Source organism: Pipra filicauda, unplaced genomic scaffold (genome assembly GCF_003945595.2).
Source record: "Pipra filicauda isolate LSUMZ 115617 unplaced genomic scaffold, ASM394559v2 scaffold45_size4122338_pilon, whole genome shotgun sequence".
Classification (NCBI taxonomy): domain Eukaryota; kingdom Metazoa; phylum Chordata; class Aves; order Passeriformes; family Pipridae; genus Pipra; species Pipra filicauda.
The window spans coordinates 48,662-70,889 of NW_024104598.1; the positions used below are offsets into that span (position 1 = coordinate 48,662).

At 61.6% G+C, this 22,228-nt stretch overlaps 2 protein-coding genes and 1 long non-coding RNA gene across 5 annotated transcripts; all 3 read right to left on the reverse strand.

The window, feature by feature from the left end:
* Positions 1-590: 590 nt before the first annotated feature.
* LOC113988639 lies at positions 591-4,576 on the reverse strand. 3 transcript variants are annotated; one of them, XR_003540976.2, is made up of 5 exons: positions 4,436-4,576; positions 2,410-2,571; positions 1,958-2,035; positions 1,079-1,314; positions 591-729 (listed from the first exon to the last, which is right to left on the reverse strand). It is a non-coding gene; the product is annotated as an uncharacterized LOC113988639 (long non-coding RNA). The 3 variants fall into 3 exon arrangements; XR_003540971.2 differs by lacking the exon at positions 1,958-2,035; XR_005565323.1 differs by having other exon boundaries at positions 1,079-2,035.
* A 76-nt stretch (positions 4,577-4,652) lies between these two features.
* Positions 4,653-11,793, reverse strand: SSH3 (slingshot protein phosphatase 3). The gene is made up of 14 exons (XM_027722444.2): positions 11,743-11,793; positions 10,800-10,837; positions 10,469-10,664; positions 9,649-9,767; positions 9,514-9,585; positions 9,335-9,400; positions 8,334-8,522; positions 7,772-7,865; positions 7,573-7,701; positions 7,453-7,499; positions 6,632-6,778; positions 5,573-5,773; positions 5,173-5,428; positions 4,653-5,096 (listed from the first exon to the last, which is right to left on the reverse strand). Exons 1-14 carry the CDS (start codon positions 11,791-11,793, stop codon positions 4,938-4,940), a joined length of 1,764 nt encoding a protein of 587 aa, XP_027578245.2. The 3' UTR covers positions 4,653-4,937.
* Positions 11,794-12,854: 1,061 nt separating this feature from the next.
* ANKRD13D (ankyrin repeat domain 13D) lies at positions 12,855-22,029 on the reverse strand. Its single transcript, XM_027722434.2, has 15 exons — positions 21,877-22,029; positions 20,273-20,408; positions 20,066-20,190; positions 19,237-19,282; positions 19,001-19,144; positions 17,658-17,847; positions 17,419-17,485; positions 17,265-17,346; positions 16,510-16,571; positions 16,282-16,412; positions 15,473-15,630; positions 15,259-15,390; positions 14,548-14,711; positions 14,374-14,453; positions 12,855-13,698 (listed from the first exon to the last, which is right to left on the reverse strand). Exons 1-15 carry the CDS (start codon positions 21,964-21,966, stop codon positions 13,458-13,460), a joined length of 1,848 nt encoding a protein of 615 aa, XP_027578235.2. The 5' UTR covers positions 21,967-22,029; the 3' UTR covers positions 12,855-13,457.
* Between the last annotated feature and the right edge of the window lie 199 nt (positions 22,030-22,228).

Here is a 22,228-nt window from a genome sequence, read left to right on the forward strand (position 1 = left end):
CCCAGGCTGGTGGCCAGGCTGGTGGGCAGCAGTTGGATCCGCTCTGGGGGAAAACACCCTGCCCCTGCCAGGAGCTCTGATTCTGTTTTTCCTGCCAGCTCCTGATCAGTGTCAGGGCCACAGTGAGGGATTCAAAATCCAAATAAACCTCAAAACCTACAGCATGAGTAATCCAAAGGAAGAAACTCACTGTTGTCATAAGAAGCTTAAAAATCAGTTAAAAATTCTATGACAACAATACTGGGATTCCCTGGCACCTTATTAATGCTCTTGGTTCCATTTTAATGTATTTTTAGTCCCTCAATTTGCAGCTTGTAGAACTTAGCCTGGGATTTAGAGGTTGAGCAGGGTTTGCTTTGCATTAACTTTTACCTCTGGCCCCAAGTTGTGCAAACACAACTCGGATCAATGTTTTCCTACAAAAGCAGTTGCTCTGCCCTCTCTAAATTCCCCCAAGTTTTCAGCTAAAAATTTCACCCCTGTCCTCCCTAAGTCACCCCAGGTTTTCCCACCTGGGAGCTACAAGGAAGCTGTAATTTCAAAGGCAGAAAGAGAAAATCTACCAGCAAAAGACAGAAAAAAGGGAAAAGTTTCAGAAAATACTTCTGCAATCTAATTAATAATTACTCCCAATTTCCCAGTGAAAAGAACAAGAATGTGCAGCCATTAGGGCCTGACAGTCCCCTGCCACCAGAGCTCAGCACACATCCAGAGTGACAATTCCATCATCTAAAAGAAAAAAAAGGAAGAAAAAGGTGATTTAGTTTGTTTTAAAGTTATTCTCATTTCTTAAAACCAAACCAACATTTATTTGCTTTTGATTTTTATTGGGTGAATAATGAGAAGTGGGCACAGGGCATGTCATTAATGCTGACTGGAATGATGCTTGCTGGGGGAAGACCAACTGATTGCCCAAGTTCAATTCATGCCCAAGGACTGATTTGCACAGGAGAAAACCTCTTGCCTGAAGTGATTTTGTTCCATCTAATAATATCTGTGCTGCCATTGCACAGAGTAGGTTTTCCCCTCACAGTAACAACTCTGGGCAGGAAAAGATTTATCAGTCAAGATGTGTTACCTGATCTTTCTACTTGAACTCATTTCTTCTCTCCCTCAAGTTTCAGGGACTTGCTGGTCCTGGAGCTTCATCAGAAGCTTTGGGTGGGTGGGATACCCAGACTGAGTTAGTCCTGGAAATGCACATCCACACCCAGGTCAGACAGTCAGGGATGTTTCCTGCACTCCAAACACCACAGCCCCAAGCACCAGGAGCCTGCAGATGCTCTGCATTGCAATCCACAGCCTCAGTTGGTCCTACAAGGGAAAGCCAAGTGGTTTTGCCTCCTCTGAGAGAGGAAAACACACAACAGCAAGTGTTGGCCCAGCTGACCCAGCCCTTGTGGGCAGCTGTACCACTGAACAGGAGAATCCATCCTGGCTCACTGTTATGGTAAAACACTGCAAATCCGGGAGGTCTGGGCCTTAAAAGCTCAATTTAGGTCAGCAAAAAGCTCTCTGGCTGGGACAATTCACTGAATTCACTGGGAGGTCCTCAAATCTGTTTCCTAGGGCATAAAAAGTCCAAAGGAAAAGCTGCTGAGCACACAAGACTTCAAGGTGCTGCAATCGGAGGTTCCCTGAACTGCAGGGAAATGTCCTGAGTGTGGCTTTGGACTGCTGCCCCTTGCACACTGTGCTCTCCAGACCAGTCATCCTTCCTGGGAAGGCCAGGGAGAAGGGAATGTGTGTTGGAGGCTCTCAGGGAACCCCCAGCCCCACTGCCAGTGCCTGCAGCCCTCACCCCAGTTCCTGTCCCTCAGGGGATGGCTCTTCATGCAGGCCTTGGGGACATGGGCTGGGGGTAGCCTTGGCAGGCTGGGGCACCACTTGGACCCTATGGTCTCAAAGGGCTTTTCCAGCCTCAGGGATCCCATGGGACACTTAGTGACTGACCCACCTGCACAGATAGGCACGGAAGCTGTTACCCATGGATCATATTCCATAAGCCAGAGCACTTCAGGGCATCACTGAGAGACTGCAGAGAGCAGGAAAACCACACTTACACCACTTACCCTGCTCAGGGGTTTCCCAGAGGGTCAAGAACAGCATTTCATTGTGATCTTGAGGGAAAACAACTCTTAAGATGGCCCTGAAGATGCCACTTTTCTGTCACTCCTGCCCCAGAACCACGGCCCAGCAGGTTTCTGTGGGAACCTGAATTATTTCTGTAGTTCAGAAGCTGCACATCCCTAAAGCATTCCCTTGGGAACATGAAGCTTCCCATAGGCATTTTGTACTTCAGTTTGGACTTTCAGCACACTCAAAGACAGTTTACATCAGAATGAGGGGACTTGATGACAGCACAGCATTACAGCAGGGACATCAGGACACTCACCACACAATACTCACTGTGGACTCCCCAATCCCAGCACTCCTTCTGTACCATCCTCAGCTCTCACAGAGACTCAGTTCCATTTCCAGGACTACCATCAGGAAATGGATCTCTGTTCCCAGAAGCAAATCCCCAAGGCCATTTTTACTCCCCGCAAACACAAGAATGACCAGGGACAGCTGGTGGAAGAGGACAAAAAGAGGACTGTGATGATCAGACACTTTTAACTGGGAGAGCTCCAATTCCTACCTGCCATCCTTAAGCAGCTCTGCCTTGGCACTGCCCCTCTGCTCCCAAACACCTCTGTGGGATTTTGGCCCCCAATTCACACAATTCCATGGTAATTTGCATAATAACTCAATAATAATCATTAATGGGTGCCCCAGGTGGGAGTCAGTGGGGTTCCTGTGCGCCAGCAGTGCCAGGAGATGTCTCATCCCTTCCCCAGGGCGCTGCTGCAGGGACATCCCCCCTGGGAGGCTGCAGGACACATCTGCACCAGGATGGGAATCTGGGCTCCCAAACCCATCCAACAGCTCCGGCCCTGCTGCTGCACCTCCCGTTTGGCCAGTGGGGCTGAGAGAGGGAAAACTTACAGAGGGAACTGAGAAAACAACCCCAAATCTCAGTAACTCACTTTGTAGTAAAAAACTGTGCCTGTGTTTACACACATCCAGGAAAAGCACTCCCACTGGAGGAGTCTTGGAATTACTTCCTTTGGCATTCCCTGGACTGGCACAGCTCAAACTGGTGCCATTCAATTCTCCATCTCCCAAATCCAGGTTCTCCTTTGCTGTGGGGTTTTTGCCTGTCCCACAGTCCCGAGGGACCTCTGGCAGCTGCATTGCCCAAGAGATGCCTTGGGACTGCTGGGAAACACCATTGGGAGGGAGGCAGAAATCAACTAATTCAGGGCAGCACCTCAAAATATTGGGGGAAAACACCATAACATTCCATGGCCTCCCTTTGTAAATAAACACCAAACTGCATAAATAAAAACAATAAGTGGTACACTACAACTGTTTGGCACTTTCAGTTTAACCACTGCAAGTCAGTTAGTAAATTCCACAGTGTTAACTTTTAAAAAAAAAAAAAAATTCAATTATGACATGAAAATCAGGGAGATCAGAGATTTCCCCTACGGTTTTACTTTCAGGGAAGAAAAAAACAAACCCACCCCCACTGCTGCAATACCTCAGGCTCCCAAAAAGGCCCGGGGGATGTGCTGGTGCTTTCGGCTGCCCTGGAGCACACAGAGGAACACGATGTCACCATCCCCACGGGCACAGCTGAGAACCGAAAGAGCAGCGACACCATCGGCTCCTAGAAGCCCTGCTGTGCTGGGGGCTTGGGGAGGAAAGGCACTGGCTTTTCTTCCTGCCTGAGAGCGAAAAGCCTCATTGCTGGTGACTTCTCCTGCCAAGTGCATCAGCTCTGAAGGGAAGCTCACAAAACGCAACTTCTTGCAACGAGAAAGTTTCCTGTTTTCTGGATAACTTTTCCAACTGAACTCAAAGTTCACACTAGAGGTGCAGGAGAAAGGACAAGACTGAAGCAATGACCCCCACGAGAAACACACCGGGACTCACTGGCACTCACTACTTCCAAGGCTGCTTTGGCTTCATGGGAAAGCCGAGAAAACGCGTGGAAGCGATGCTGATTTATCCCGTTTTGTCCCAGCCTTTTCCTGGACCTCGACTGCTTTTAGCACAGATGCTGCTATCTCAGTAAGGTTTTGGAGGATTATTGAAAGATATTTTAAGAGCTTACTGACTGAAAAAGCATAGAGCGTTTATCACGGACATCTGAACTCCCACAAACAGCTTCTTTCCCCTTAAAGTATGAAGTTATTTTCACAGTATCATTTAACAGGAAGCGCCCGGGAACTCAAGACTGAGCCCTCGGGAACATTAAACAGAGGGGGAAGAAGCTTTGCACCGGTGTAACACACTTCGGAACACATCTGACTTGAGTTTTACTCTCTGTGTTGAGACATTTCACAGACAAACTCCAGCAGGAGAACTGGCACATTCCAAACGGTACCTCGAGAGTCCGCACCGCAAGCGGCGCAGGAAAGCCGCAGTCCCTGGGGATCCTTTTCCACCCGCCTCCCGCTCTCCAAACAGGACAAAGGGCGCCGCCATGTTGTGCTGCCCCCGCGCAAAGGCTGCTGGGAGTTGTAGTTCCCGCCCCGCCGCACAACATGGCGGCCGCGCGGAGCCGCTGGGTCCCTTGGCCCGCCCGCCCGTCCCCTCATCCCTGAGCACTCCGGTCCCTGCTGATGGCAACGCTCCGAGCGCTCCGGGGAGCCACACTTGTCCCCCCGCTGTCACAAATTTCCATTTCCCCACTGTCGCTGCCTCTTCCACGCTTTTATTGTCAGTGCGGGCGCAGTGATGGGATTCTGTGCTCGGGGGGGGGGGGGGGGGGCCGCTGAGGTGTAGACACCTCTGCCCCCCAGAGTGCAGGTGGGGTGGGGAAGGGGGCTTGCGGCCCTTCCCCACGGTGCCCTGGCAGCGGGGGCTCTGCCCTGTGCCCCCTAAAATTAGGGGGCAGGATCAGCGCTTGGGGTGGGGTCATCCGTGTGGTCGCAGAAGGGGCCGGAGCCGCCGTCCAGGCTGTGCTGCCGTACCACCCCGCGGGGGCGCGACGAGGGCCGTGACCCCCGGGAGGGACCCCCCGGTTCCTCCACGGCCTCGAACACCTGAGGGGGACAGGGAGAGATCATCCCACGCCGCCCCGGGGCCGGACCCCCCGACCCACTCCGGCCCCCCGCTCACCTCCCCGGCCAGGGGCTCCTCCGGCAGCTCGGGGGGCTCGGGGGTCTCCAGCAGGCTGATGCTCCGCATGACAGCGCAGAGGGAGATGCGGGGGCGCCGGGAGGCCCCCAGCACCGCCCTCCCGGACGCCTCCTCCTCGGGGGGCTGCGGGGAGGGCAGCGGGGACAGCGGGGACGGGACACCCCTGTCCCTCGGGGAGTCCTCGGGGTGCGGCGCCCGCTCGGCCGCTCGGGGCTCCCACAGGCTGCTGTGCCGGCTGCCACACACCCGTCGGTCAGCACCTGGACACGGCCCCAAGGGGAGCCACACCTGTCCCCTCCTACCTGTCGCCTTCCACTGTCCCTGCTCACCTGTCCCCTCCCACTCGTCCCCACCCTGTCCCTGCCCCATGTCCGCTCACCTGGCGCTCAGGATGCCCTGGTAGAAGTCGAGCTGCCGCATGAAGCCCGGGTTGGGCAGGACGCTGGGCCGGCAGTGCCGGACATGCCGCAGTGCCCGCTCCAGGGGCCACCCAAACTCCTTCATGGTGTAGGCCAACACGGTGGCAGCCGAGCGGCTCAGTCCCATGCGGCAGTGCACCAGTGCCCGGCCCCCTGATGCCCTGCACGGGGAGCATCGGGGACACTGTGTCCACAGGGCTCCCCAAATGCCCCAGCAACCCCAGGGATAACAAAGATACCATGTTCCCAGGGATCTCAGTGTCCCCATGTCCCAGACCTCCCCAGCTCCCAGTGTCCTCAGCCATCCTGGTGTCCCCAGAGTTCCCCATGTCCCCGTGTCCCCACCCCAACACGGTGTTCCTGGGGATTCCATGCCACAGGGCTTCCCAGTGTTCCCCAGTCACCCTGGGGGCCCCAGTGGTATCATGTCACCAGGGTTCCCAGTGTCCCCAGCCACCCCAGGTTCACCATGTTCACAGGGCTCCCAGTGTCCCCAGCCCCCTCAGGGTCACCAGGAACACCGAGTCCCCAGCCAATCCAGTGTCTCTGGGGACCCCATGCCCCAGGGCTCTCTGTCCCCAAGCCTCCCCATGTCCCCAACCACCCTGGCGTTCTGAGCCACCCCAGTGTCCCCATGCCCCTGGGGATCCCACATCCCAGTTCTCCACGTGTCCCCAGCCATCCCAGCGTCCCCAGGAACCCCATGCACCAGGGCTCCCCTTGACCCCAGGGACCCCATGTCCCCAGGGCTCCCCTTGTCCTGCAGGGCTCACTATATCCCCAAGAACCCCATGCTCCAGATCTCCCTGGTCGCCCCAGTATCTGCAGAGACCCAAGTCCCCAGAGCTTTCCAGTGCTCCCAGTGTCCCCAGTGCACCCCAGCACCTCATTCATCAAGACTCCTCCCCTGAGGGCAGGGGACTCCTCCCTTTGCCCCCAGCTCCAGCCCCTGCCCTCCGTGCCCCCGATGTCCCCCCGGCATCCCCCACATGCCCCGGGGCTGCCCTGGCCCCACTGACCGGACGTGGGAGAGGAAGAGAAAGGTGTCATTCCAGTGGGGCAGGAGCTGGGCCGCCTCCTCGTCATACACCCGCACGTTCATGTACGTGAACAGCGCCGGGAAGAAGTTGTCAATCTCCCGTGCCACGTTCAGGATGTGAGTGACCCTGTGGGGACAAGGGTGACACCCCAACGGGTGTCCCATGATGACCTCATACCTGCCCCACCATGATCCCATGCCAGATGATCCCATGCCACACTACCATGTCACTCCAGATGACCCCATACACATCCATGACATTCCAGATGACCCCGTACCCACTGTGCCACCCCAGATACCCCCATGCCCACCCCAATGGCATGCCAAGATGACCCCACACTCAACTTAGATGGGATCCCATACCATGCAACCATGACACTCCAGCTGACCCCATGCCACACCACCCCATATTGACACCACGCCCACCCCACTGTGCCACCCCAGATAACCCCATACCCACCCCACTACGACACCATGATGACCCTGTGTCACCTCACCATATGACCTCATGCCCACCGCATTGTGCCACCCCAGATAACTCCATACCCACCCCACCATGACGACCCTGTGCCACCTCACCATGTCACATCAGATGACCTCATGCCCACCCCAGCATGCCATCCCGGGTCCCATGCCCTCATGTCCACCCTGCTGTGCCACCCTAGATGACCCCATACCCACCCATGACACCCCAGATGCCCCCATGTCCACAAAGACCCCATGCCACACCAGTGGCACCCTAGATGACCCCATGACCACCCCACCATGACCCCAGATGCCCCCGTGCCATCCCACACTCACTTGTTCTGCTGCAGCTCCTCCAGGTTGGCCGCGTTCCACTCGGAACCCTGTGCGGTGACAGGGGTGAGGGGTGGGGACACCCCTGCCCACCCTGCCCACCCTTCCTGCCCCACTGCCCACCAGGTAGAGGTGTGGGAAGATGCGTGAGGGCCGGTCCATCTGTGCCAGCACCAGCAGCATCTCGTTGTCAATGAAGTCCTTGTGCTGGGCCAGGCTGTGCCCCGTGCGCCGCTCCAGCTCCTCCCGCACCTGCGCACCGCCAGGGGTGAGGGATGGCCGTGCCTGGCCCTCCCTGTCCCCCCCACCTGCTGCCACCCACCTCCTTGGAGGTGACATTCTCCAGGTCAGCAGTGGCCATCACGTCCCGCAGCAGTGCCCGCACCGCCTGCTCTGACAGCTCCGTCGCCGCTGGCCTGGCGCCCGCATCACCTTGTCATGGGTGTCACTGCCGCCACCGCCCACCTACCCCACCCAGACCATGCCCTGCACAGACCCCGCCTGCCCGTGCTCAGGCCCTTCCCCTAAATGCAAGTCCCGCCTCTCCATTACCCATTTTCTTTAAGCTGGAAACTTAAAGACTGGAAGCTCTACCCATTTTTTTTAAGCCCCACCCCATTACTTCAAGCCCCACCCCATTTCCTTTAAGCGCCACTTGTTTCTTTAAGCCCTACCCTATTTCCTTTAAACCCCTCCCCATTCCTTTAAGCCCCACCCCATCCAGACAAGCCCTGTCCCACAAGCCACACGCTGAATGCAGACCCCACACCTTAGCACAAGCCCTGCCCTCACAGCCCCACCCAATGCCCCACCCTTATACCACAAGCCCCAGCCCTACCCAGGCTGTGGGGTGGGGCAGGGGTGGGGCAAGGGGTGGCTCTTACCGCAGGGGTGGGGGCGATGCAGGGCGCACGGACTCGAGGTCAGCCATGGCCAGCCACTCGTTGAGGCAGCTCTGCTCCGAGCTCAGTGCCGCCGCATAGTCGTGGGCCCAGGCCAGCGTGGGGCCCCCCGGGATGTGCCCACCACGGGCAGCGTCCTCGCAGGCGCGGTGCAGCTCCTGCAGCATGGCCCTGCCGCACACCACCTGCCACCCCTGCTCTGCCACCGCCACCCCGACACCACCTGACACCAGTCTGCCACCACCCCAACACCTGTGTCCCCTGTGCTGGCTGTCCCCAGCATGTGGGTGCCACTATCCCGCTCCCAGCCGTGCTCAAACCCTCCCCCAACCCTGTTCCCATGACTGTGCCCAGGTGCCCATGGTGGTGCCTGTAGGTCCGTGTCCTGGCTGTGCCCATAGTGGTGCCCACATCCCCTCTGCCTATGCTAACACCCACGTTCCCTGTGCCCAAGCAGTGCCCATATCCCCCACGCCTCCAGCAGTTCCCATATCCTGTGTCCATGGTGATGCCCCTATCCCCTGTGCCCTTGGCAGTGCCCGCATCCCCCATGTCTGTTGTGGCGCTCAGATCCCCCATGCCATGGTGGTGCCCACACCCCCTTTGCCCATGTCCAGGGTGGTGCCCACATCCTCTGTGACTCAGGTGGTGTCCACATCCACCTTCTCTTGGATGGTGACACATTCCCTGTGCCCATGGTTGTGCCCATAGTGGTGCCCACATCCCTTGTGCCCATCCTGTTACCCGCATCCCCCTTGCCCACAGTGGTGCCCACATCCCCCTTGCCCGGGATGGTGACACATTCCCTGTGCCCGCAGCAATGCCCACATCCCTCATGCCCATCGCGTTATCCCCCTCCCCCATGTCCAGGGCAGTGCCCACACCCCTCACACCCACCATGCCCATGGCAATGCCCATGTCCCCCACATCCGAGGTGGTGCCCATGCCCCCCATGCCCTCGGTCACACCCAGACCTCGCTCACCACATGGTCTGCACTGAGATGGGCTTGAAGATGCGGGTCTGTCCCCCCGATGTCACGCTGAACCCCCTGGACACCGCGGGGACACACGTGGGTCGGGGTGGGCACCCCAGGCCCACCCCTCACACGGGCCCCGCCCCCTTAAGCTCCTCCCCATTCCCAGAATCCCAGCCCCGCCTTACCCATCGCCGTCGAGGAACACCTGGGTGTCGCTCCAGAGGGGCAGCACCATGCCCAGGGTGCAGCGGGCGGCCCTGGGGCGGGCACAGGTCAGGGGGTGTGGCCGCCCCCCCGTGCCCCCCCCGCAGCCCGCTCACCCCTCGTGGGCGAAATCCACTCCCAGCAGCGCCGTCTGGCCCTCAGCTCCCGCCTCCTCTGGCCGCACCACCAACAGGTACCGCACACGCCGCGGCCGCGCCGACTCCAGCCGCACCGCCTGAGAGTGTGGGGGGCGTTAGCAGGGGGATCTGCCCCTCCCCAGAGCCCCCCGGTGCTCCCAGGGACCTGGGAGGAGCATCAAGCACACCGAGGGGCCAGGCTGGGCCGTATCCCATCCTTACCCCATCCCCATCCATTCCATCCCTCTTCTCATCCTGTCCTGTCCTGTTCCTTACCTATCTTGACATCATCCTACCACATCCCCATCCACCCCATCCCATTCTGTTCCTGTCCATATCCCACCCCCATTCTATCTCATCCCAATTCTGTCCTGTCTTATCCTATCCCCTTCCCTGTCCCATTTCTTGTTCCATCTCATCCCCACCCTCATCTCATTTCCATCCTGTCCCCATCCATATCCCACTCCCATCCTGCCCCCATCCTCATCCCACTCCCTATCTTGTCCCATCCCATCCTCAACCGTATCCCCATCCTGTCTCATCCCATTCAATTCGCATCTCTGTCCCTATCCCCATCCCTGTCCTCATTCTGTCCTCATGCCATATCCCTATACCCATCCTGTCCCATCCTGTCCCCATCCCATCCCCATCCCATGTCAAATTCTGTCCATCCCCATTCTATCTCCATTCCCACTCTATCCCTTTCTGTCACTGTCCCCATCTCACCTCTATCTCATCCCATCCCATCCCATCTCTGTCCCCATCCCATCCCCATGTTCCAGAGGGCTCCATGCCCTACCAGCCGGATGGCATCCTGGGGGCGCAGCAACTGCATCATGAGGTGCAGGTGCTTCTCCTGCTGCCCCGGGGCCTGGCCAGGGGGCTCATCTGGGGGAGACTCATCCAGGGGGGTCTCAGCTGGGGGGAACTCGTCCTGGGGGGGCTCCTCCGCAGGCAGCAGCAGCGCAGCCCCCTTGACCATGACAAAGCTCTGCCTGGGGGGCAGGAGGGTCCTGAGCAGCCAGGACACCCCCAGAGCACTCCTCCGAGGGAGACAGAGCTGGGGAGGGGGCAGCTGTACCCCCCCATCCCAGTGCCCCCCATCCCGGGAGTCCCGAGGCCCCTCTCACCGCCGCTGCAGTTTGCCACGTCTGGGAGCATCTTCCTCCTGCAAATTGTGGGGGCAATTCCTGGGAGGAGCGTGACCCCAGGGCATAGACCATGCCTGGGCGTCTCACACAACCCCCTCCAGCATGGACACCACAGTCCAGGGACCCCCTGCCAACCACCACCCCTAATAGCATGAGCCCCTGGGGGGGGTGTGGGGGCCCCATGGGGGTCCCACTGGGGAGGTGGATTACTTGGGACTTCCCCTCGGAATAGCAGAGAGGGTACTGCCTCCGTGCCCCCCACCCCTGGAATGGGGAGCCTGGGATGAGCACCCAGAAAAGGCCCAGTAGTTACTGGAGAGGGGGGGCACTGGGAGCCACTGGGACAGCAAAGGGACTGGGAGGACTGAGGAAAGTGGGAGCAACTGGAGACAACCCCCCATCCACACCCCCATCTTCCCCCCTTAACTACGGGGAACTACGGGAGCAGCGGAGACACCAACGCGCACTGAGGGCAACTGGGTAAACTTCCATCAAACTCGTAGTAAAGTTCCACCAGGAACGGCCGAGATAACCTTGCACTGGGAGCGACTGGAGATTTCCGCCCCCACCCCCTTCGCGCTGGGATCCCCCGGAACAGCATATCGGGACCTCCAGGCACCGAGACTCCCGGGAACATCCCGTACCCCCCGCACCGGGACACCCCGAACCAACCTATACCCGCCCCCAGGGCACCGGGACCCGCAGGAGCTCCGAGACCCCCCAGGCCCATCCCGTAGCCCCGCACTGGGATCCCCCGGGGCTCTGGGACAGCCCGTTTTCCCCCGGGAGTCCTCATATCCCCGCACCGGAATCCCCTGTGCCAGCCCGTACCCCCGCACCGGGACCTCCCGGGGCTCCAGGACCCCCCGTCCCGTCCCCGCCGGGATGCCCCGTTCAGTCCCCATCCCGGTGCCGCACTCACCGCGGGGCCCCCGGCGGAGCCCCCCGCCCGCCGCACCGTCACCAGCGCCATGCCCTCCGCGCCGCCCCCCCGCACCAGGAAGCGCCGCCGCTGCCCCGCCCGGACGGGAACGGGAACGGGAGCGGGAGCGGGCACGGCCCCGGGCATGGCACGGCCCCCCCGGGCACAGCAACACTGTCCCCGGGACCACCCGAGAGCCCTCGCTCAGAGCGGGACATCTCCAGTGTCCCGGAGCCGCCCTGGCAGCCTTTCCCGGGGATTAGCCGGGCCCACCATCCGCGTTGCCCCTGGGCAACTCAGGATTCACATTCCAGCCCGTGGGAGGCCGCCCCCCCGGGAAAGAGGGAAACTCCCGAGGCTCCCCGGCATGTGGGACCCCCCCATGTCGCCAGCAGGCAGGAACCCACCCAGTTTCCCAGAACCTGGGACCCTCCAGGTCCTCAGAGGGTGGGAGCCCTCTGAGGGTTCCCGGCACTTGGGACCCCACACAGACCCCCAAAAGGTGTGACCCATCCCACTCTCAGATCTCCAGAAAATGGGAGGCCCCCAAGGGTCCTGGCACCTGGGAATCCTCAGGTCCACAGCAGGTGGGAACCCCACAAGGGTCCCTAGTATCCACACCACCCCAGATCCCATCATGTGGGAATCTCCTAAGGGTCCCCAGCAGATGGGAACCCCCACCACAGTTCCCTAACCCATGGGACACCCCCAGGTCCCCAGCAGGTGTGAACGTCCTGAGGGTCCCTAGCACTTGGGACCCCCTCAAGGTCTCATCGGGTGGAAATCCCCCAAGGGTCCCCAGCATGTGACACCCTCCCAAACCCCTTGTCACCCCATGGGTCCCCAGCCAAGCCCCTCTTCCTGGGTGAGGGTCTCCCCAGGAAATATAAATTAAATAAATCAACCCCAAGGCTGGGAACGGGGGCACAGGGTCAGATTTGGGGGGGTTCAAGGGGAGGAGCACCCCACCAGTGCCACCCATACGCTTACTGGCTGAGGCTCATCACCTGAGCCCCACCCTACCTGCAGGCTCCACCCTTTTTCCCAGCCTCCACACCCTGGGACACCCCACCCACCACCCCCACAGGCACAGACACACGTTTGTGTATATATATATATATATATATATATGTATATGTATATGTATATGTACAGACATTCGGGGCTCCCCTGCTCCCCCCACTGCCCCGAGGGATGAGGCCTGGGGGTCCCCTGGCAGCCCCCCCACTGGAGTGCCTTTATATAGGGGTCACCCACATCCCTCGGGGCCGTCCTGCCCCCCAGGGGGTCAAGGTACAACACTAAAGAGGAGGGAGGTCCCAGGGGAGGGAGTCCTGGAAGTTGGGGTGTTCCTGGGGTGGGGGTCCCCAGGTGAGGATCCCTGGGCTGAGGTTTGAGCCTGGCGGGAGAGGAGCCCTGGACTGGGGGTCCTGGGGGTAGGAGGATCCCTGGATCAAATCCCCCCGTGCGGGGGCTGTGCCCACATCAGGGGGTCCCCATCACGGGGGGGCCACCCTGGCAGGGCTATGCCCAAACTAGGGTGTCCCAGTGCAGGACAGTGCCCACGCTGAGGTGTCCCCTGGGTCGGGTGTCCCTGTCCCTGCAAGGGGTGTGTCCCCACGTGGGACATCCGTGTCCCTGCATGGTGTGACCCCACATGGGACATCCCTGTCCCGGTGCGGGACATTCCTGTCCTGGTGCAGAGTGTCCCGGCGCTACTTTTCGGTGAGGGAGAGGCGCAGGATGCGCTGGAGCTCCTCGTCCTCCTCACGCCGCCGTCGCTCCCGCTCCTCCTGCTCCCGCTCCGAGAGGGCCATGGCCAGGCGCAGCTGCTCCGCGAAGGTGCCGTACCCAGGGGGGGCCGGGGGGCTCCCACCACCCGCACCGGGGGGGCTCCCAGCGGCCGGGGGGTCGGCGCTGGGCCTGGCCTGCAGCAGCATGCTCTCCTGCAGGGCCCTGCCAGGGGGACAGCAGGCGTGGCCATGTCCCCTTTGTGGAGGCCACACCCCCTTTGTGAAGGCCACACCCCCTCTGACACACCTGTGCCCCACCCACCCTAGGTGGCCACAACCTGCTTCGCAATGCCAAAATGGGCTGGAGAGACACACCCCCCACATGCTCCACCCACACCCATCACTAGCCCTACCCTCTATGGCCACACCCTTTTGACAGTAAAATGCTCCTCCCCTCTTTGTGGCCCCCCAAACCTTGACACTGTTAAGCCCTGTCCCTCTAAGCCACACCTCATGGCCCTGCCCCTCTCCCACCAACTTTTTAAGCCTCTTTAGGCCACACCCCTCTACCCCACCCTGACACCTTTAAGGCTCACCCCCTAAGCCACACCCTCAGAACCCCTTCCCTACCCAATCTGACACCTTTAACCCCCTCCCCTTTAGGCCACATCCCTATGGCCACACCCCCTCCCCTCTTCTCAATTGGACACACATAAGCTCCTCCCCTCTAGGCCACACCCATGTGGCCCCTCCTCTCCCCAATTTCACACCTTGAAGCCCCGCCCCTCTAAACCACACCCCATGGCCCCTCCCCTGCCCCACCCTAACACTTTTGGGCCCCTCCCTCACACCAGGTGAGGTGGGTGTGGCACCCCACACCCCGTGGGTAGAGCCCCACCTTTCCAGCTGCAGGTCCTCGTCGTAGGGCGGCGGCTCCGCACCTGGGCGGGTGTTGGTCAGCGCCTCCCAGATGGTCACCTGTGGGGTGGGGCTGCAGGTGAGTGGGTGTGGCCAAGTGAGGGGGTGTGGCCAAGTGAGGGGGTGTGGCCAGGTGAGGGGGGCATGGCCGCACCTGGTCGGTTTCGGTGCCAGCGTCCAGCAAGCTCTGCTGGATGGCGAACTGCAGCAGGTCATCGTCCTCGTCCCGCAGGGGCTCGCTGCGCCCCGCGCCCAGCACCGTGTACCCCGCAGGCACCTCGAACACGCCCGCCTCCACCTCACACGGGAACGGCCAGGCTGCCATGCCAAGGGGGCTGTCAGCACCTCGGGGTATCCCACAGCTCCCCATGCACCCCGCAGCTCCCCATGGAAGCCCGTGACATCCCATGGCACCCCACACATCCCACGACATCCCACGGTGTCCCACAGCATCCCATGGCATGCCACAGGGTCCCATGGAACCCCATAGTATCCCACAGCACCCTGCACCCATGGCACCGCACAGCACCCTGTGGAATCCCGCAGCACCCCACAACACCCCATGGCACCCCACAGTGTCCCATGACGCCCCACAGCATCTCACAGCACCCCATGGCACCCTGTGGCATCCCACGGCATCCCACAGTGTCCTGTGACCCCCCCATGGCACCCCATGGCATCCTGTGGCATCCCATGGCACCCTACATCATCCCAGTGTCCCCTGGCACCCCACAGCACTGCACACCCGCTCCATTCCCCTGAGCACTCTGTATCACCCGTACCCCCACCCCACCCTGAGTCCACGGGGATCCCACGGCCCCCTCCACCCCCGGCCCCAGGACGCCCCCAGCTCCCCCAGCCTCACCTCTGGGCCCGGGGGGGTTGGTGCCGGGGGGCTGTTGGGGGGCACAGATCCGCACGGAGCCCAGCGGCTGGTCACACCCGCACAGGTTGCTGAAGGTGATGCGGGCGTTGAGCACGTGGAACAGGGGGATCTCTGCGGGTACAAGGGTCAGTGGCTCCGCCCCTAATTAAGACTTGCCCCTAATTAATCCCACCCCGCTAAGCCCCGCCCTCACCGATCTTGACGGGGAAGCCGGGGGGCAGCTTGAGGGTGATGAAGTCCCGCAGTTTGGCGAAGTGGGCGTTGGAGATGGCCATGAGGTCGATGATGGGCGTCACCTGCTCCGCCAGCGACAGCGGGTGCTGCTCGCACAGCCACAACGTCGCCTTGAACCTGCCCGGGCACCGCCATGGGCACGGGGACCCGCCGGGGACACCGCCCCCGCTCACCGGCACCGCCCCGGGGACACTGCCCCGGGACCGCGGCACCGCCCCCGGGGGGACACACACCCGGAGCCACAGCCCCTGGGACCCTGTCACCACCCTCATGGATCCTGACATCCAGTGCCACCTCCCCTGGGACCCTGTCATGGGTTCTAACACCGAGTGCCACATCCTAGGGGTCCATGTCACTGCCCCCAGGGGTCCTGACACCCACTGTCATGTCCCCCGGGACCTTGTTACCACTCCAGTGTCACAGCCCCTGGGACCGTTTCACCACCCCTATGGGCCCTGACACCCGTGCCACATCCCTGGGACCCCATCATCACCCCATGGGCCCTGACACCCAGTGCCACATCCCCGGGACCCCATTACGGGTCCTGACACTCCATGCCATGGCCTCTGGGACCCTGTCAGCACCCCAGGGGTCATGGCCCCTGGGACAGTGCCACAACCCCTCTGCCACATACCCCAGGACCCTGTTACCACCCCATAGGTCCTGACACCCAGTGTCATGTCCATGGGATCCTGTCACCACCCTGTGGGTCCTGACACCCACTGCCATGTCCCTGTGACCCCCATCCCCCCGGGACAGTGGCCTCACCTCTGGACCTTGCTGGACATCTCGATGGGGCGCCCGATGTTGCGGGTCTCGAGGTCGAAGTGGGGGTCAAAGTACTCCTCAGGGGTGATGGCCGTGGGGTTGGTGGGGCTGGCAGCCTGCAGCACGGGCGCCTGTGGGGACACCACCACTGCTCAGCCCCCCCGGGACCACCAGCCCCCTTTGGGGACCCCCAGTCTCCCCAGGAACCCCCCTGGCCCGGTCACTCACCCCGTTGTGGGTGCTGTGCTGCTGTGCGATGCCCAGGAAGGAGTGGAAGGGGGTCTTGGAGCCTGGGAGGAGAGAGGGGTGCAGGGGTGCAGTGTGGGCAGTGGGGGGGCACCCCCAGGGCTGCCCAGGCTGTCACCAGTCACACCCTGCATGGGGTGCCACACCTGATGGGTGACACCACACGCAGTGTCCCATGCCTGGCATGTCACACTCCACACCCAGAGTGTCCCACACCTGATATGTCACCCCCCACACCCAGAGTGTCCCACACCTGACAGATGATACCCTGCACCCATGGTGTCCCACGCCTGGTGTCCTACACACTGTCCTGTGCCTGATGGGTGACACCCCATGCTCATGGGGTCCCACACCTGTCACATGTCACCCCAGCCCCCCAGGTGTCCCACACCTGACTGGTGACACCCCACACGCTGTCCCATGGCTGACATGTTACACTGCACACCCACAGTGTCTTGTACCTCACGGGCGACATCCTACACACTGCCTCGTGCCTGATGGGTGACACCCGTTGCTCAGGATGACCCACACCTGTCACACTGTCACACCCACCACCCAGTGTCCCACACCTATCACGTGTCACACTCCACACACTGTCCCATGCCTGGGGGACACCTGTCCCACACCCAGTGTCCCACACTTGACACACGTCCCACCCTGGAAGGGAGCGGGCTTTGCACAGGAGTGGGCACGTCCCCGCGGCACACAGGCCCCCGACTGGCTGGTGGGGCTGTCACCTTTACTGCGTGACTTGTCCTGGTCCGAGAGATGCTCCGTCCTGGTCTTGGTGACCAGCTCCACATTACTGGCACTGTACACCTGAGGGGGTGACACCATCAGCCCCCTGCGCTCCGGGGTGCTCCAATGTCCCCCTCCATTCTCCGTGCCCACCTTGGCTTCGTAGCCGCTGACCACCTCCATCTTCTCCGAGCGCCAGCCCCAGATCCCAGACTTGTTCCTGGGAGGGTGGAAGGTGTCAGGTCCCCATAGGGGGGGTCCCCACAGCCGCTCACCCTCTTCTTGCACAAGCGTTTCCTTCCCCTCCACACGTGCTTCCCCCTGCAACAGCCCCTTCCCGCTGAGTGTCACCACCTCCAGCCACGCCAGGGTGCCATCCTCGCCCTTCCCACCTCTCGAAGGCGATATTCCGGGTGTCCAGGTGCGTGGAGACGATGGGAGAGGTGAGCCTGCCGGCCACGTGCTCCTCTGTGGGCTGCATGGCTGCCAGCAGCAGGTCGGGCTCGTGCAGGGCCAGCGCCAGTGTCTCCGTGTACACCACCTGCTTGTCGTGGTCCACCTCCATCACCACGGCCCCTTCGTCTGTGGGGGACACCGGGGGGGTCAGAACACAGCCCCCCATGGCACCCTGACACTCCTCAGCATGGAGATCTTAGGGTTCTGGGGTAACTGGGGGTCTCTGGTGTGTGTAGGGGCTGAGGTGGTCCCCTCAGGAAGAGGGAATTGGGGTCCCCATGGAGTCACTACAGGGGATCTAGGGGAATTGGAGGTTCCTGGTACATATAGGGGCTGAGGTGTTCCCCTCATGAACAGGGAAATGGGGCCCCCATGGAGTCACTATAGGGAATCTGGGGGAACTGGGGGTCTCTGCAGGAGAATGGGGTCCCTGGTATATGTAAGGGCTGAGATGGTCCCCTCAGGAAAGAGGAACTGGAGTCCCCAAGGGGTACCTGTAGGGGATATGGGGGGATTGGGGTTTCCTGGTACATATAGTGGCTGAAGTGGTCCCCTCAGGAACAAGGAAATGGGGTCCCCATGGAGTCATTATAGGGGATCTGTGGGAATTGGAGGTCCCTACAGGGGACTGAGGTCCCTGGTATGTGTGGAGGGCCTGAGGTGGTACCCTCAGGAAGGAGGAACCGGGGTCCCAGGGGGTCGCTATAGGGGATCTGGGGTCCTTAAAGGGGAGTACTTATAATGCAAGGGTCTTGGGGAGGCATCTGGAGGGTTCCTGAGTGTATCTGGGATCCAAGGGGGTTCCTATAGGTATTCTGGGAGGTTCTTATGGTGGTATTTATGGTGCAGGGGGTCTGGGGGATCCCCAGGGCAACTGGAGGGTCCCTCAGCATACCCAGAGTCCCTACAGGGGATCTGGGTTACTTACAGGAGTGTACTTATAGAGTAGGGGGTCTGGGGGGCTCCCCAGGTGACTGGAGGTTCCCAAGAGGTCCTTATGGGGATGTACTTTTAGTGTAGGGGTTTCTGGGGGCTTCCCAGAGGGACTGGAGGGTTCCAGGGTTTATCCAGTGCCCCAGGGGGTCCGGATAGGTCCTTACAGGGGTGTACCTATAGTCAGGGGGTCTGGCGGAGTGACTAGAGTGTATCTGGGTCCCAGGGGGTCCCTATAGGGGATCTGGGGTCTTTATGGGGATGTACATATAGTGCGGAGGTGTGGGGGATCCCCAGGGTGACAGGACGGTCCCAGGGGGTCCCGGAGCAGGGGGTTGGAGCTGACCTTCCCCCTTGAAGATGTAGCTGCGGCGGCCGCGCTGCCACGTCATGTGCTCGAAGCCCAGCAGGGTGGTGTCCACCCGCAGGCTCTCGCCGCGCTTCCACACGCGGTACACGTCACTGGGACACACCTTGGACACCAGCGGCACTGCGGGCACGGGGACCCCCTCAGTGACACGCCTGGGGGGCTCCACAGGACACCCCACAGCCCCTCACCCCGCAGAGCCCGGCCACGCTCACCCCAGCTGGTGAACTCCCACTTCATCTCCACGTAGAAGTCGGACGCCTGGAAGGGATGAGGAGCATGATGAGCTTGGGGGGGTCCCTGCTGGGGTCCACTGAGAAATCCTGGGGGCAGGGATTGGGGTTCCTATAGGTGGAGATATGGGGATCTGGGAGAGTGGAGTCATGGGTGGGGGTCCACGGGGAAGTCAAGGGGGCCCCAGGGAAAAAGGATAAACACAGGATCCCCAGGCAAAGAGTGGGGTCAGTGGGGGGTTCTGGGGAGAACTGGGGGTTCCTGCTGGGGTTACTGGGGAGGTGGGGAGTCCTGGGATCAGGGACTGGAGTTCCTATTTGGGCCCTAGATAGGAATATGGGGATCAGGGAGGGTGGGGTCATAGGTGGAGATTCACAGGGATGGATAAGCAGGGGGTCCCCAGGGAAAGAGTGGGGTCAATAGGGAGTTCTAGCAAGACTTTGGGGGGTCCTTGCTGAGGTCACTGGGGAGGTGGGGAGTCCTGAGGGAAGGGATGGGGGTCCCTACTTAGGCCCCGGGTGGGATCAGAGTGGGGTCATTGGTGGAGGCAAAAAACAGGGGATCCCCAGGGAAGGAGTGGGGTCAATGGGGAGTTCTGGGAAGACTAGGGAGGTTCCTTCTGGGCAGTGGGGAGTCTGTGGGGCAGGGATAGGTGTCCTTACTGGGGTCCTGGGTGGGGATAAGGGCAACCTAGAAGAGTGGGGTCATGGGTATGGGTCCCCAGGGAAAGAATGGGGTCAATGGGGGTTCCTGGGGAGGTTTGGGGGTGCAGGGGCTGTGGTGGGCCCCCAGCTATGGGGGCGTCCGTACCCGCCGGAGCTTGCTGAGCAGCTCGGGGATGCCGGCGAGCCGCCGCGTCGCCCGCTGGTAGTCGCGGTACTGGAGCACCAGCTGCACCATCTCGGGGTCCCCCGTGCTCACGGCCTCCTGCAGCACTTGGGGGTCACAGGGTAGGGTCACCCGGGGGCCGCTGTGGCGGTGTCCCTGTGTCCCCACGGCACCGCGGTGCCCCCGTACCCGTCCATCCGTTGGCGTTCTCCCGGCCCACGTTGGCGTTGTGCCGCAGCAGCACCCGCACCGACTCCAGGTGGCCCAGGGACACGGCCAGTTCCAGGGGCGTCCGGCCACGGGGGTCCGTCAGCTCCACATCGTGCTGAAAGGGTGGCGGGTCACTGCCCCCTGGGCACCCCGTGCCACCCAGTGCCCCCCAATACTTCCCCTGCATGCCCCATGCTCCAAAAGCCTAGTGCTCCCAGTTCCCCCCCAACTCCAGTGCTCCCAGCCCATCTTCTCCCAGTGTCCTCCATTTCCCAGCCCCTCTTCTCCCAGTGTCACAGAGCCTCCCCCAAGTCTCCCTGTATCCCAGTGCTCCCAGTAGCTTCCTGACCCCTGGTGCTACAGTACCTTATTATCCCACTGTCACCAGTCCTACCAGTGCTACCAGTTCTTCCAGTGCTCCCAGTCCCCTGTGTCCTAGTCTCCCTTAGTACTCCCCTTCCCCCCCAGTGCTTCCAGTCTTCCTCCAGCACTCCAAGTCTCCCCAGTCTCCCCTCGTGCTCCCAGTGGTCCCTCCCACCCAGTGCTGCCAGTTCCCCATGTTGCCAGTCTTCCCAGTCTCCCCCAGTGCTCCCAGCCTCCCCCCAATGCTCCCAGTCCTTCCAATCCCCTGTACCCCCAGTCTCCCCTAGTGCTTCCAGTCCCCCTGCAATGCTCCCAGTCCCCTCCCAAGTGGTCCCAGTCCTCCCAGTGTCCTGTGCCCCCAGCCTTCCCTAGTGCTCCCCGTCTCCCTCCAGTGCTCCCAGTCCTTATAGTACCAACCCCCCCCGTGCTTCTAGTTTCCCCCAGTCCTGTAACTCCTCCCAGAGCTCCCAGTCCCATATACCCTCAGTTCCCCCAGTTCCCTGTACCCCCTCTCCCCTAGTGCTTCCAGTCCCCCTGTAATGCTGCCAGTCCTTCCAGTATTCCCAGTCTCCCCCAGTGCTCCCAGTCCTCCCAATAGCCTGTACCCCCAGTCTCCCCTAGTGCTTCCGATCCCCTCCCCAGTGCTCCCAGTCCTTCCAGTGCCTTGTGCCCCCAGTCTTCCCTACTGCTCCCAGTTTCCCTCCAGTCCTTCCAGTACCCCTCCCACCCTGCTCCCAATTTCTCCCAGTGCTTCCAGTCCCCGTGGTGCTCCCAGTCCTCCCAACAGCCTGTACCCCCAGTCTCCGCTAGTGCTTCCAGTCTGCTACCCATGCTCCCAGTCTTCCCTACTGCTCCCAGTCCCCCCTAGTCCTCCCAGTACCCCTCCCACACTGCTCCCCATTTCTCCCAGTGCTCCCAGTCCCCCCAGTGCTACCCCCCCCCCCCCCGCCCCGTGCTCCCAGTTTCCCCAGTGCTCCCAGTCCTGCCGGTCCTCCCAGTACAGCCCCCCATCCCCAGTGCTCCCAGTTTCCCCCAGTCCTCCTAGTCCCCCCCCGACATTCCCAGCGCTCCCAGTCCCCCATTCCCGCGCGGCGGGTCCCTCTCTCTCCCTCCCCTCCCATCCCGCTCCCATCCCGGTGCCGGTGCGCGGTGGGGGTGGGGGAGGGGGGTGCCCGTTCTCCCGGTGCCATTCCCGGTGCCGCTCCCGGCGGCGTTCCCACCGTCCCCGCGCGCAGGGCGCTGTCCAGCGCCTGGTGCCGGTTGTGCCAGACGAGCCGGTGCAGCGGGAAGGTGTCGGCGGGCCGGGCCATCCCGGCACCATGTCCCCGGGGCCGCCGGGGCGGACGGACGGGCCGCAGCGCGGGGCCTGCCCGCAATGGCTGCGCGGGGGCGGCGGCGGCGGCGGCGCAGAGCGGCGGCTGGGGCGGGGCCGCACCGGGCACCGGGAGCGGCCACCGGGAGAGCGACGGGAAAGGCGGCGGCACCGGGAACGGGGATGGGCGCTGGGAACGGCACCGGTAGCGGGCACGGGCGCTGGGAACGGCACCGGCATCCAGAACGGCACCGGCGATG

Bases quoted from the DNA above. Each gene is read 5' to 3' on its own strand.
- SSH3 (XM_027722444.2), bottom strand. From the start codon at position 11,793: ATGGCGCTGGTGACGGTGCGGCGGGCGGGGGGCTCCGCCGGGGGCCCC. The intron at 7,500-7,572 runs GTGGGCAGTGGG...GTCACCGCACAG, and splicing joins TCTTCCCACACCTCTACCTG to GGTTCCGAGTGGAACGCGGC. The intron at 5,097-5,172 runs GTGAGCGGGGGG...TGTCCCCCTCAG, and splicing joins AGGAGCCCCTGGCCGGGGAG to GTGTTCGAGGCCGTGGAGGA.
- ANKRD13D (XM_027722434.2), bottom strand. From the start codon at position 21,966: ATGGCCCGGCCCGCCGACACCTTCCCGCTGCACCGGCTCGTCTGGCAC. The intron at 19,145-19,236 runs GTGAGCGTGGCC...CCGTGCCCGCAG, and splicing joins GTGGGAGTTCACCAGCTGGG to TGCCGCTGGTGTCCAAGGTG. The intron at 16,572-17,264 runs GTGACAGCCCCA...CTCTCCTCCCAG, and splicing joins GGACAAGTCACGCAGTAAAG to GCTCCAAGACCCCCTTCCAC.